Below are 14115 nucleotides of genomic sequence, written 5' to 3' on the forward strand. Positions count from 1 at the left end.
TTGTACTAATAGTTTGTCAAAATTAAATTCATGATATACCAACGGGGATTCGATCCAAGGGATGAGATTTCTTGTAACATGATGAATCAATGGATTGGATTCAATGTATTCATATTTAATGTCTAGCATGATGAACCCCAAATTCTATATGAAAGAAATATTCATATTTAATATTCAAGTTACAACTAGGAAAATAATACGTGAAAGGTAGAGAAAATGGTGTGGACCTACGAGGATTCTTTTGGTATTATACACAATATGTGAGGATTTTCATGGGAGAGACATGTATCATGAATGTTTGTTTTTTTTGGCTTTTATTCTGTTATGTTTCATTAAGCTTCCATTTCATTAGTGTAATTAAATCCTAAATTTAATATATCTATTTAAGATATCATAAATAAATAATTTAATTAATTAAAATATAAAAAATAGAATTAAACATATATCAAATTGAGAATTGAATTAAAATTTAATTTTTTTTAAGATATAAGGATTAAAAAAATAGAATCACAAATATATATTAAATAAGACTAAATATAATTTAGTCAAAGAAATAAATAAATAAATAAAACATTTGACCAATGAAAAGTTGGACGGCTTAGATGTGATGGTAGACCGTAGTTATGCCGTGCACGTGTCACCACAAGAGTTATATGCACTACTCTTGGGTGATCATATAAATATTTTTCCTGAGCCCTTAGAACTTAAGAAGTTAGAAGTGATAGTGAAGAATCTCATTTCCAGCTTCCATTATCTTCTCATCTCAATCAGGTATTCATTCTCTCTATTTTCAATGTTTTGTTGTTGCAAGATTTTTCTCTCACATGCTTGTTTTTTACTCTTAATTTTCACTTTTTCTTATAATTCCTGGTAGAAAGTTAGGGTTTGATTCTTCTATTTCCGTTCTTCCATTTATTCTTCTCGAAACATATGCGAGCATGGATCCATTGAGCTACTCGATGGATTTTGGTTTTAATTTCATTTCTCCTTGTGATTCTGTAACAGAGAAAACAATAGAATTCTTAGCTGTTGATATGACTCCTAGTGTTTTTGTGAGAGAGAGGGAGGGAGGGAGGGAGGGAGGAAGAGATATTAACTGGATGCTTGTTTTTATTGCTTCTTTTCTGTTTCATTAAGCTGCCTAATAAAACAGAATGTACCGAAAGGAAACATAATGCCGATGGCCATTTGTGATATTTTTTCCTATAACTGATATGGCATTTCAATGGCCCTTCTTGGGAAAGCTCAAGTATATGTGCGAATTATATGATTGCTTTAGTGATTTTTCCTCAGCGTTGCTTTGTCGAATTATGGATTTTTGCTTTAGCTGAATTGTTTCAGTAGTTTGCATTCAATGTATGGGAGTTTATAAGAAAAATTGTTAACTCTGCAATTCCAACTGTTCTTTAGGGGGGAAAATGAGCGGGCGGTCAAGCCGCACAATTTATGTTGGCAATCTTCCTGGCGACGTTCGCTTGAGAGAAGTAGAGGATCTATTCTACAAGGTATGCATATCTGATACAATTAAGATAAATTTCTGAAAATGATATTGTATTATTATTCTGATGATTGAATTACAGGTCTGTATACACAGTTGCACACACACATGAAAAGAAAACAACTATATAAAGATGGGATTAGGAATATGGGGAAATAGTCTGGGACCTATCTACACTACCAAATCAAGTTATCTATGGTAACTGGGATAGCTATCAAGGGTTGTGAATAACTACAAATCATATCATTATCACAGACTACTATTATAATAAACAAATACCTTTATATCTACTGCTAACTTTTATAGTGAAAAATGTAAACTTTAGGTTTCCATCATGTTTATTTGCATTTGGGCATGTTATGGTTTGATTAGCAGCATATTGATGGTAGCAAAAGGCAATAAAGAATCCTTATTGTTCTGTCTATTATCATGCACATGCACTATTTCCCCCCTTCATTTACTTTCTTGGTAATACCCACAAACACGATATTCCTTTTGAAATCTTGTTGTAGATGAAGAGATCCGGATTTGTATTTCTCTAATTGCTTTCTTCACTGTCTAATTTCAGTATGGTCCTATTGTTGACATTGATTTGAAGATACCTCCGAGACCACCAGGCTATGCTTTTGTAGAGGTATGTCTATATTTCATTTTAAGGAAGCAAAGGAGTATTGATCTCATGTTTATTTAGATCCCTTCTTCTACTTATATGTATTGAATATTAAAATGCAGTTTGAGGATGCTCGTGATGCTGAAGATGCAATTCAATATCGAGATGGTTACAATTTTGATGGTTTTCGGTTACGAGTTAGTACATTTTCCCTTTATTCCCTTGTGTATTTGTCTTTATGGGTAATGGATACACTATCTAATGTTCTTATGAAGTTCTGATCACTATTTTCTACTATAGGTTGAACTTGCACATGGTGGACGGGGATATTCATCATCAGTAGACCGTTACAGTAGCTATAGCGGTGGCAGTGGTAGCCGTGGAGTTTCCAGGCGTTCTGACTACCGTGGTATGTACTGTTTTCTGATATAGTGATACAAGTTTTTTAAAGTTGGTATCTTTGTACAGTAGTTTGTTCTTATTCTTTTTCATTTTACTTTCTATTTGCACCTGAAAAGAGAATGTTTTTGGTTGACCTTATTTTGTTCTGTTTGCAGTTCTGGTCACTGGATTACCTCCGTCTGCTTCATGGCAAGACCTGAAAGTATGGCTTGGTTCTTATTTTATGCAAGCTGCAGATTGATGCCATTTTATGTTGAAATCATTGTATTGGTTGAAAACTAATGAACCATATTTGCTGATTTTGAGTTTTGATGATTAGGATCACATGCGTAAAGCTGGTGATGTGTGTTTTTCGCAAGTCTTCCGTGAGCGTGGGGGTAAGTGGATTAAGATCTAATTTGGAATTTTTATTAGATTGCAAAATGATTTAATTATAGCGCATAGGCTTTTGGGCTTTCAGTCCTTTGATTAAAGGAGAATGAGAATAACATTACAAGCAGAACAGGGAAAGCTTTTCTTTCTTCATGTTTCTCAGTGTTATCGCTTTTAAATCTATAAGTAAGAGTTAGGATACTTTACTTTTAAAAGTGCAGAGACAGTTTCTGCACTATTATTATGATCTTGGATTATTAAGAGCCAAGGTTTACATAAGAAGGCTTTAGTATTGGGTTCATCAGGAAGTTGATGCAATTGATGTATGGATGGGCACTCCTAAGGGCTATATAGTGATAAGAACCAATCATTCAGACAAAGCACATGTTTGGTTTAAATTAAGTTTAAGAGAGTTTATATCCAAATGTTCTCTATGCAGTATTTTAATTATAAGCTTTTTTTTATCACAAAATAAGCTATTCCAAACATGTACTAAAATGTTTATCACAAAATTAACTTTTCTGGTAATTTCAAATGGTGATATTGATGTAGATGCATGACTTATTTTGGAACTTGGAAGCAACAAGTCTAGGAAATTATGACAAATATCTTTTGTTGCAGCTCCCTTTAATTTCACAGCATAATTCTAAACTTTAGTATAATTTGTATGCAGGTATGACTGGGATAGTTGATTATACCAATTATGATGATATGAAATATGCTGTAAGTGTTCTAAACGACTAAACCTGTATCTTGTAATGGTTATCAGGATCTGTGTTTTACTTGCCTTGGTGTCTTTTTAACTAGTACTTTTGTTCTACTTCTTTAACTTTGTATTCTGTTACAGATCAGGAAACTTGATGACTCAGAATTCCGCAATGCCTTTTCTCGTGCTTTCATACGGGTGGGTGGATATTATATTTGGCTACATTCTGCTTTCAATATTTTTTTAGTTGCTTTTGTTAATGTACATCTCTGATTGGTCCAGGTGAGGGAATATGATCGAGGTTATTCTAGAAGTCCTAGTCGTGATTCAAGGAGGAGCTATTCTAGAAGCCTCAGCCGCAGTCCATGTATCTCACGAAGCCGCAGCCATAGCCGCAGCAGAAGTCATAGCTATAGTGACAGGAGCAGAAGGTTCACTTTGGTTGCCTTGGTGAACTATGATTCAGTTTATATTTTTGGTAGCTTCGAAGAATTGACTAAGTCTTAATTTATGCAGTTGGTCTCCGAAACCAAAACACTCTCGACGTTCAATATCTCTTTCAAGGTCAGTTTCTACCAAGTCTGATACATATGCAGTTTTGTGCTCTGTGCTTTGAATGTTGAAATTTTAAAGTTTGGTTAATGTCATTAGTGAATGAGTATCCCTGCGTTATTGTAACTAGGGTGTTTCTCTTGGAGTCTATGTTTCTATCATCTTTCCCAATAGGTAGTATCATGTGGCTCATTTAATGTAGAAATGTTTTACATCTATGGTGGATCAAAATTAAATGCTTGATCATTTTGCGTAATAATAATAAGATTTATTTGGGTGAATACTGTGATCTTTCTTACTACTTTTACTCAATTTATACTCTTTTGTCTATGAGTTTTGGTTGAGAAATAAGAGCTTGATTTGTTGTTTTATTATTCTATTTGTTATTGTTGACTCATGGTTGGGTACATCTTTGCTCATGTAAACAAATTGATTTGTGTCAACTTTTGTCCCCACCATGTCAGGAATGTTTGCTTGCTTTGCTTCTCATGTATCTCTCTGCCAGATTCAGCCATTTCTCTATCTTTTAGTGTATTTTAAAACTATCTTTCAGCCACTAAGTATTCCTTCTCCCTGTTCTCAAACAAGGAGAAATGAAAACTTAGTTTGTTTACTACACATGCAAAAATATTTTATTTATTATGGTCTAAAACCAATAGCAGAGTCTGTAAGGTATTAAGTAATTATTTTACTGTAGAATAGCATGCATGTCGATTTACTACCCACCTTTGAGGCTCAGTTGATTGAAAAGTTACTGAGATGAGCTGGCGACTATGATAACAATTAGATGATTTCATATTTATTTATTTTACCCCCTTTTTTTCTTTTAGCATCAACCATGTCTCTACTTTTTATAGTTTCTCTGCCTTCCACATCTGTATATAGGTGATAGGTGACTTCTATGCAGTTGTTCGTCATTCCACAATTCTGTTTCTGTAGGATTGCTGCTTAAGTTTTTTACCACGTTATTTCTTGATGGAAATGAAAATTCATTGGAACATCTGTTGTTACAAGTATATAATGGACATTCCTTTTTTTCACTTTTAATCAACAATGGGCCTTAAATTTTGATTTCATGTGATTGTCTGGATCCATATGGTATTGTATTCAGTTTCTTTTGTGCTTGGGTTGAACTTTCACGTTTTGCTTTTCTAGAATATTATGATATTCCTAGTCATGTCTCAAATTTTTTCAGCTTCTCTTTTTTCTTTTTGTACAAGTTGGAGGGGACTTTTTGAACTTTTTATTGTATGCCTTCCACTTTGTTCTTCTCATAAAGCCTAATGCTGTACCATAGACTTATCAGCATAACTCGTAATATGTAGAAAGGTGGAGGGGACAATGTTGAAGTGGATCGCAGCTTGGCCACTAAATATACAATGTTCATTAGGGTTGACTCTTGTTTTTTAGATGTGGCCTTTTGCGGCGACCTGGGAACTGCATGTTAGGATCTTGATGGCATGTGGTGCTCAAACGCCAACTTTTGGTTTGAGGTAATACTGTTATGTTGATGAGCACGTGTGGAACCTTAATGTTGTAACTAATGATGACGGTAATGATATATTGATTAAAGGCATGGTCTGCGATTGTTGTAGACTGGATGAGTTGCAATCTAAAAGCTGGATCACCGTCTAAATGCCATTGGTTAGCAACCATTGCAAATCAGCAGTGTTACAATTCAAAAAACTACAACATAACCTGTGCTGAGTTCTGGTTGATCTATTCCTTCTCTTTAGGAATTCTTATTGTCCTATATTGGGTTAGATATATCTTCCCTATAATTGGATCAAGATATCATGTGCTGTTGACAATAGAATTTTTAACACTTGTTGAGACTATAGACGTGTGATACTGGGTTCAATTGCTTTTCCACTTGGATGCTGCTCAAGATTTGTGGTGGATTAGTTTCTTCGTTTTGGTTATGGTAACTTTGATGTGGAATATTGGATCGTGGATCATTGTGGATATTGAATTGAGTTTTGTTAATTAATAAATTTTGCAGATCCCAGTCAAGATCCAGATCTCCAAATTCATCAGTAAGTGTTATCTGAGTTGAATTGCTTCACATTATTAAGGGGAGGAGTGGAGCACAGTTGCATTAAGTTTTTCTTGTCATATGAATAATCGTGAGCTTTGATATCATTTTTGAACTGCAGCCTCGACCTCACCAAAGTCCAAGTAGCTCATCATAATCTTGTTTGGGGCGAGTAAATTGTCATCAAACTCCTAATCATTCATATAGTTGATTAGAAATTTCCAATTTCTATTTTTCAAAAGTTCCTTGGTGTTCTAATGGCAGCTCTCATTTGACAGGGGAGATCTGAACGCAGCTGACCTGTTGACTCTGGAGACCACTACTGGGCATGTAATGTATTTTGTGTGCTGCATTTTAATTTGATAACTACACAGTAGCACGTTTAAGACCCAATATAGCTCTGTCGCCACATTAGCATGTAAGGTATTTGAATTTTAAATTTGATAATTGAAGCCATGAAACAAACCTTTTAGGCATTTAAGTTTGAAGTGGATGATTTGAGCTAGAACTGAAATGTATCTGTATTATCAACTGTGGCCGAGATACATTCTAACTTGGCCAGCGTGTTTAGTAGTTTAACCCTGTGATATTGGATATCCTAGTTACCGTGTTTTGGTGGGACTCCTGCTCGATTTTTATCTAAAACTTTGTTGTGGGACTAAGTATTGTAACTGTAAAAATGGGTGGCAGGGAAATAGCTGGTTCAAAATTATAGAAAAATGGGAGAATAGTTCGTCTATTTTCATTGATGCATGTTCGTTAATGAGAATCTCCATTTTTATAGGGATAAGGTCGAAATTGTGAAATAAAATGATTAAAGCACAAAATCGTCCCCATAACTAATTCTGGTGCCATGAAATAGTAAGTGCAGCGTTTTCAAGGTTATTTACCGAATTCAAGTGTTTGTATGGCGTTTTTTTTTAATTAAATATATATTTGTAATTGCAATATAAAAGCCTAATCTAGATAAACTATGCCAGATTTTACCGTGCGAAAACAAAAAAGTTTCGCACGGTACGAAAGTTGATTTTAATTCATTAGATCAACTTATTTTAAAATCAAGGGTTTCAGTTCATCTTCGTATTTTGTTTTATTTTTTTCTTCTCTTTACTGATTTTGTCCCTTCTTTTTCATCTACCTCAAATTCCTTACCTCCTCCGCTACCCCACCATTCTCGTTTACTCTTACCACCGCATGTCACTTCGAAAAAATGATTTTTGGTGGCTCTCTGCCCCTCTTCTCATCGGGAACTGTCACGATGTCGTTGTGGACGATCACGACGTTGCAATGACACTGTCACGTTCTTTCTAGAGCAGTAAAGTAGGGCCTCCTACTATACCGTCGCTGACAACGACTCCACCGTCATTGGCAAAACGGAAAAATGCAAGTAGTGACAAGACGATGGGATGAACAACTAACAAGAAACGTAAGGTATTGCGACATCACCAACGTCTCCACCTTCAACTGCAAAAAGGAAAAAAATCCAAGCACGAGAGGGAAGGGTTCTTGCCGGCGCCCTAAGAGGCTAGGAGGGGGAGAGAGAGCACCTGTGCGGCAAAGGTAGAGAAGGTGGAAGCACGGCAAAGAAGTAAAGGGTAAAATAAAAAAAATAACATAAAAAAAGCAAGAAAACAGAAAATGATAATTATTGATTTTGAAATAATTTGATCTAATGGATTAAAATGAACTTTGGTACGGTGTAAAAAAATTTCACTTTCGCACAATAGAATCCGCCATAAACTATTACATTGTCAACTTGTCATTACCGAGATTCACTTTTGACCAATTGGCATTGATTCCAAGCACTTGAATTCATAAATTTTGAATGAAAGTTTCTTAAAAAAAAATTATTTCAATAACAAATAAATTCAGTATTTTATTCTGTCCAAACGTACAGATCATTAAAATGTATTTTATTCCCTTCAACAAAAATGTTTCCTTTCAGACAACATAAAGACTAATGTTTTAAATACCACAGTCTTTGTATCTCCCTCCTGTGGTCAAACTTTAGAGGGATCCAATTCCCTCGTCATTTTGCTCTGTAATGGCTTTTTAGCCTCCCCTTTTACTGAAAATAAAATTTAGGACACGGAAATGCATCCAGGGTAATGTATCACTCGCATATAGTAATTTTTTTCCATCCAATTTTATACTTGGATTGAATTTATCGTCAATTAATTAAATTGACTCTTAATATATTGTTAAATTTAAAACTAAATTCAAAATTCCGTTATAAACACTTTTATTTAATCTAAATGATAAAAAATATTTATCTCAACAAATATTAGCAATTTAATACCTCTAATATGTGCATTAATTCATAAAAATAAAAACAATGATTTGAAGCAGTAAAAATCAAGGATGTTGTTAGGTGCACCCAACACCCTATGTGCAAAGACAAAAATATTCTCGAATATATTTAAAGTATTTTTTTGCACCCAACTCATTTTGCTTGATCCACGTATGTGATAATGTGATCCGCATGTGGTTTTGTTGATTCGCAGTTGATCCACAAGTTTGTTAAGGATCAAGCTGATCCGCAAGTTGTTCACGGATCAACTTGATCCGTAAATTTGTTACGGATCAAGTTGATCCGTAGAAATCTTACTGATCAACTTGATCCGTAAGCACCTAACATCAGCCTTAAAGCATTGACTCGGGAAGAAAAAAAACAAGGCCTTTAAACTACAAAACTTTTTCACTAAGCAATTAAGGGGGGAGAAAAAAGCAAAGTAGATAAAATTGAGTATGGAATACGCATTGACTGGAAAAAAAAGAAAGACAAAGCTCAATAAACTTCAGAAACGTTCACCGAGTAAATTAAGAAAGAAGAAAAGAAGAGTAAAAAAAATCGAGTATTGAATACCAATCAAACGCATTTGACTTTGGAAGAAAAAAAAACAAAGCTGAATGTTTAAAACTTCATAAACGTTGAGGGAGCAATTAGGAAGGAAAAAGAAGAGTTTAAAAAAATGGTGCATTGAATACGAATTAAATGCAGAAGAGGAAAAAAATGTTGCGAGGAAAAAAATGGTGTATTGAATACAAATTAAATGTAGAAGAGGAAAAAAATGGAAAACTGAATTGCTCAGTTACAAAACGCAGAGGTGCGCAAAAAAGAAGAAGAAACCGACACAGTGAATTAATTGAAAAAACGTTAAAGGAGAAAAACATTTACGTTTTCATGGCAATGCATGCAGAGACTCTCGATGTTGTAGAGAGGAGCGTGATCGTCATCAGCAGAAACGACTTCCACCACCGATCCAACGTCAACAACAATTTGCTCGTGATTCGCATCCATTGATTGAATTGAATTGAATTTCTTTGATGCGATTCACTTTATTGCAGAGAGAGAGAGACTTCGATTTTTTCAATCACAGTGACGAAGAAGAGTTCCTAAACCAAGAACTGAAATATCCTTGATCCGTAAGCCTTTAAGTTGATCCGTACAAGATTTACGGATCAAGTTGATCCGTAAAAGGCTTACGGATCAACTTGATTCGCATTTGGTCCACGAGTCTTACACGGATCAACTTGATTCGCATGAGACTTTCGCGGATCAAGTTGATCCGCGGGTGTTTTACGGATCACCCTGATCCGCACGTATTACTAGTGGAGGGGCATTTTTGACATTATCAAGTGATGCTGGGTGCATATAGCAACACCCAAAAATCAACGGTTGAAACCTCTTGAAAGATGTGAGCTGTGTTTTTGTGGTTGCCTTGAACCAGAAAAGATGGTATAGTGAATACAGTGGGCAACGCAAAACAATACCACATCGCAGAGACACAGACACAGACACAGACGTCTCTTTAAATTACTAACTAAGGTGACGTGCGCCAGCACTTGTCTTTTCGACACGCTATTCTGGCCGTTCGAATTCGCTTCTTCTTTCTGTTATTTTTTTCCCCTTCTCCTCATCTCCTCACCATATATAAAGCAAAACCTTGGACTTGTCATATACTATCGTGTACGCTTCCTATTCCTTTCGTTGTGAAATATCGTTTCTCTCTCAAAGGTAACAATGTCGGAAGCTAAGACCCAAATTGAATCCATAAGGAAGTGGGTCGTCGAGCACAAGCTCCGTACTGTTGGTAATTTTCTCAATCTCGCACTTCATTCGTTCTTCCTCATTGATGGGTGTTTGATTTTATTGATTTCGATCTTATTGTGATTTTTTGCGATTGTTATTTGGATCAGGGTGTCTATGGCTCAGTGGTATTACGGGTTCGATCGCTTACAATTGGTCTCGACCCAACATGAAAACTAGTGTTAAGATCATTCACGCTAGGTTTGTCTTGTTATAATTTCTTATCTTTTCCGATACTGTTTTTGACCTAATTTATTTATCTGGATTTGTCGTGCAAATTCTGCAATCCGTGTTGCTTTGATGTTTTGTTCATGATTTACTACTGTGGTTTGTTTCATTGAGGCCTTTTGTTGTTACTTGCACTTTGTTTTCACTTTTCAACCAGTGTGTGTAAACTGGAGCCGTACCTATATGCAACATAATGTAATTTTGGAATTGGATAACTTTTTATAATAGATGGTAGTGTCATTCCATTCCACTTCATTCATCCCTTTTCAACAATCCTATTTATAGCCTAGGAATTGTATGGATCAAGTTGAACTCTTCCTTAATCATTTGTGATTCAATTTAGCTTCAAAACTAGAGTTTACAAAACACTGTTTCCCTGATACTTTGTGCTTGCTGTCTCCAATTCTTGAAATCTTCTTTATATCTGCCATTTCTCTTATTTTCATTGTGATGTGATCCCAATTTAACTTCTCCATGAAGTTAATAATGGTGGTCACCTAGGAAAGTTAATTATTGGTTGGTGTTTACAAATTACAACATTGATTTATTGGAGTTTTGATGAACAATATGTTGTGTTTGTTGATAATAATGGGCTTTGGTTTTTGTGGTATGAAGATGAGCTTTTTCATTTGCAATTACTCTACTGTCTCTAAGGTTGAATCATGTTTGTTGTCTGCTTTTCTTCTCTCTTTCCTTGTCTCTTCAATTAAATATTGTTTAACAATTCAGCATAAAAAACCTTCAACTTAGTAAGTATTACTATTGCAAAATTTGAGTAGAAGAGGTCAAAGAAGCCCTTAAGTATTCCTATTGAAGTTTGGAAATGTGTAGGAGGATAAGGTATCATTTGGCTCACTAAACTATTTAATGAGATTTAAGAAGATGTCACGTACATAGAGGAGAATCACTTTGGTTCTTATATGTAAAAGCAAGAAAGATATTTAAAATTTTGTAAATTATAGACGAATAACACTTATGAGACTTACTATGAAACTATTGGAAATGTGATAGCATAGATTAAGAGATGAGACTAGGATTGCAGAGACTTGATTTGGATTTATGTCAGAAAATTCTACAACAGAAGCTGTTTATCTTCTCCAAGGGTTGATGAAAGTGTACCAAAGTAAAGGAATAAACAAAAGATGAAAATATGACAACTGAAGCTACTTAGTGATATGACTATCATTGTTATTGTTTGAGTTATCATCATTCAATTAGAGGGACATCAAAACATGACACCACATTTGAATCCCCAGAGGATATGGGTTGATCTGGTGTCTTATTTCAAGTAATATATAGATGTCTGTATATCTGGAAATATGAATAACTGGACTGCGTTAGTTCTATGTCATATGTCGGGTTTAATTCCTACTTTTTCCCCCTTGATGCAAAATTTACTGCACAATGTGTGTATTGAGGTATTTTTTTTTCTTAATAAATAATTTTGAACCTGCTTTGGCACACCCTGCATAATTTCCCAAGCTTATGCTTCTTGCTAATGTTTCTGAGCTATTTTATTTCAGGTTGCATGCACAGGCTCTTACACTGGGAGCATTAGCCGGAGCTGCACTAGTAGAATATTATGATCGTAAGACAGGAGCAAAGGCTTCGTAAGGAATTTTGACAATAAGTAGAACGCAACCAAAGTACCTTGAATTCTTTATACCGAGGGATCCTAGTACACTACCTGATATGATTATAGCTAAATTTGCAATTGGACTTGTACTGTACTCTATTCATTCTTAAAATAAAATACTAAGAAATGTTAACATGCCTGTGGCAGAGTGAATATATTTTTTTCCTTGTTGGAATGGATTACTTATACTGCTAGTTGCTTCATACATTTGCTAGCATTTTTTGTCAATTCATAGTTATCGGAATAGGGTACAAGCCCTTGGCTGCAGAAAGATTAGACGTTCGGAGAAAGAATGGAGTTAGGAATTTGAAAAGAAATGGAGGTATTGTAAGGAACCAAGGAGAGGGAAGGGGAACATTTTTTTAGTTCTGGAATTCTCGAAAGAATTTGCAAAAATTGAAGAAGTCTTCACTATTTTGGTGTTCCTTCTTTTTCACTCCAAGAATGTTAGTTTCTACTCATAAATCATTTCTCAATGTATCACGTTATATAATATTTCAATGTTGACGGTCGAGAATTCAATATAAAACTGAACATACACTTTAAATGCGTGTTTAGTTTCAAATTAGATTCCTATATGATTTTAGTTAAATTTAGTTAAATTTTTATGTGATTGATTTCAGGTTGAAAAATTAATTTTGAATCCAATTAATTTTATGTTAGAGTAATTTTAGGTAGTCTTTGCATTGATTGCACACGATATCCTTTTTTTTTTCATCCTCCTATATGAAATGTTGCAACTACTAAAAAGAGAGGAATATTATGTGCAATCTAAAAAAGGGTGTTAATATATTTTTTCAAAAAAATTGTACTAAATTATATTTTTAATTTTTTATATTAAAAATATCCAAATATAAATCACCTATGTTTGGAACTAATTATTAAACGTGATCACACACTTTCTCTCCAAATGAAATACGTAGAAGCTATGAAGGAAAGCTTCAAGTATATGTGGTTATTCATGCTGACGGCTAACCAAATGTAGGGCATAACAATTTAAAATCAAGATTAAATTAATTTTTTAATCCTTAAATTTTTTTTTCAGGTTATTTTTATCATTTAATTTTTTTAGATTCAATTTGGTCCTCTAAATTTAAAATTGATTTAGTTTGATTTTTTATTTTTTTTATTAAATTTAATCATTTAATTTTTAAAATTATTCATTTTAAAAAAATATATATTTTTGGTGGTTTAAAATTACTTAATGAGAATTTTCAACCGTCACAAAGTGTAATTTCATATCTTTTAGACTAAAAGATCAAATTAAATCAATTTAAAAAATTAAATAAACAAATTTAAAATAATTTTTAAAAATAAAATAAAGGAGTAAAAACCTAATTTAACCTAAAATCAATTCTAATCAAAATCTAGCATGTTTAGTAATGTGTCGAATTAAGCTATATATGGGCATCTACTTTTCACGTCCAGGCATAAGCTACTTTGCAGAACTTCTATTTTTTACTATTGTACGTAGAACTAAACATTGCTTATGGGTGCTCATTCAAACACTCATTATATATCGAACAACATGTCCACGCTTTTTTTTTTTTATCTTAAGGTAAAAAAAAAAAACCATATGAGCAACTTCTCGAATCTACAACTCTGTAAATTGATATCATTTGCATATTTAAAACATTAATTTTAAAAATAATAAATAAAGTCTTAAATAAATGAAATAATAGTTTATGATTTTGTAAATAACAATTTATATAAAAACTTTATATTTACTTTTATATTGTAAATTAGAATTCACAACTTGAAAAGTGAGATCTCACTCTTTTCCTACTTTCAATTTACACTTTCTTTGAAACATGTAGTTTATATATTATTTTTGCAACTACTAAATTTTTTTTTAAAATTATTTTCCTTTATCATTATTTAAAGGCTTTTTTTTAATAATTATTATAAATTTTAAGCATAAAATAAATTTTTATACTTACAAATATTTTTTATTGTAAATTTTAATCATATTTAAAAGATATTTAA

The 14115-nt window shown here is 33.4% G+C and overlaps 2 protein-coding genes across 12 annotated transcripts; both read left to right on the plus strand.

The window, feature by feature from the left end:
• The first annotated feature begins 689 nt into the window (after window positions 1-689).
• Window positions 690-6798, plus strand: LOC114403581 (serine/arginine-rich splicing factor SR30-like). 11 transcript variants are annotated; one of them, XR_003664669.1, is made up of 15 exons: window positions 690-771; window positions 1411-1505; window positions 2067-2132; window positions 2231-2305; window positions 2409-2517; window positions 2666-2712; window positions 2830-2887; window positions 3556-3605; window positions 3730-3786; window positions 3871-4019; window positions 4105-4152; window positions 5466-5633; window positions 5714-6176; window positions 6297-6347; window positions 6454-6798. XR_003664669.1 is itself a non-coding variant. In XM_028366610.1 (14 exons), exons 2-13 carry the CDS (start codon window positions 1419-1421, stop codon window positions 6330-6332), a joined length of 816 nt encoding a protein of 271 aa, XP_028222411.1. In that variant the 5' UTR covers window positions 690-771; window positions 1411-1418; the 3' UTR covers window positions 6333-6381; window positions 6454-6798. The 11 variants fall into 11 exon arrangements, 3 of the variants coding, with proteins under 3 accessions (XP_028222411.1, XP_028222409.1, XP_028222410.1); XR_003664668.1 differs by having other exon boundaries at window positions 5736-6176; XR_003664671.1 differs by having other exon boundaries at window positions 6143-6176.
• A 3110-nt stretch (window positions 6799-9908) lies between these two features.
• LOC114401717 lies at window positions 9909-12334 on the plus strand. Its single transcript, XM_028364295.1, has 3 exons — window positions 9909-10269; window positions 10376-10466; window positions 12017-12334. The coding sequence occupies exons 1-3, from the start codon at window positions 10200-10202 to the stop codon at window positions 12105-12107; spliced, it is 252 nt and encodes an 83-aa protein (XP_028220096.1). The 5' UTR covers window positions 9909-10199; the 3' UTR covers window positions 12108-12334.
• Window positions 12335-14115: the final 1781 nt, after the last annotated feature.

This window comes from Glycine soja, chromosome 20, assembly GCF_004193775.1.
Source record: "Glycine soja cultivar W05 chromosome 20, ASM419377v2, whole genome shotgun sequence".
NCBI lineage: Eukaryota > Viridiplantae > Streptophyta > Magnoliopsida > Fabales > Fabaceae > Glycine > Glycine soja.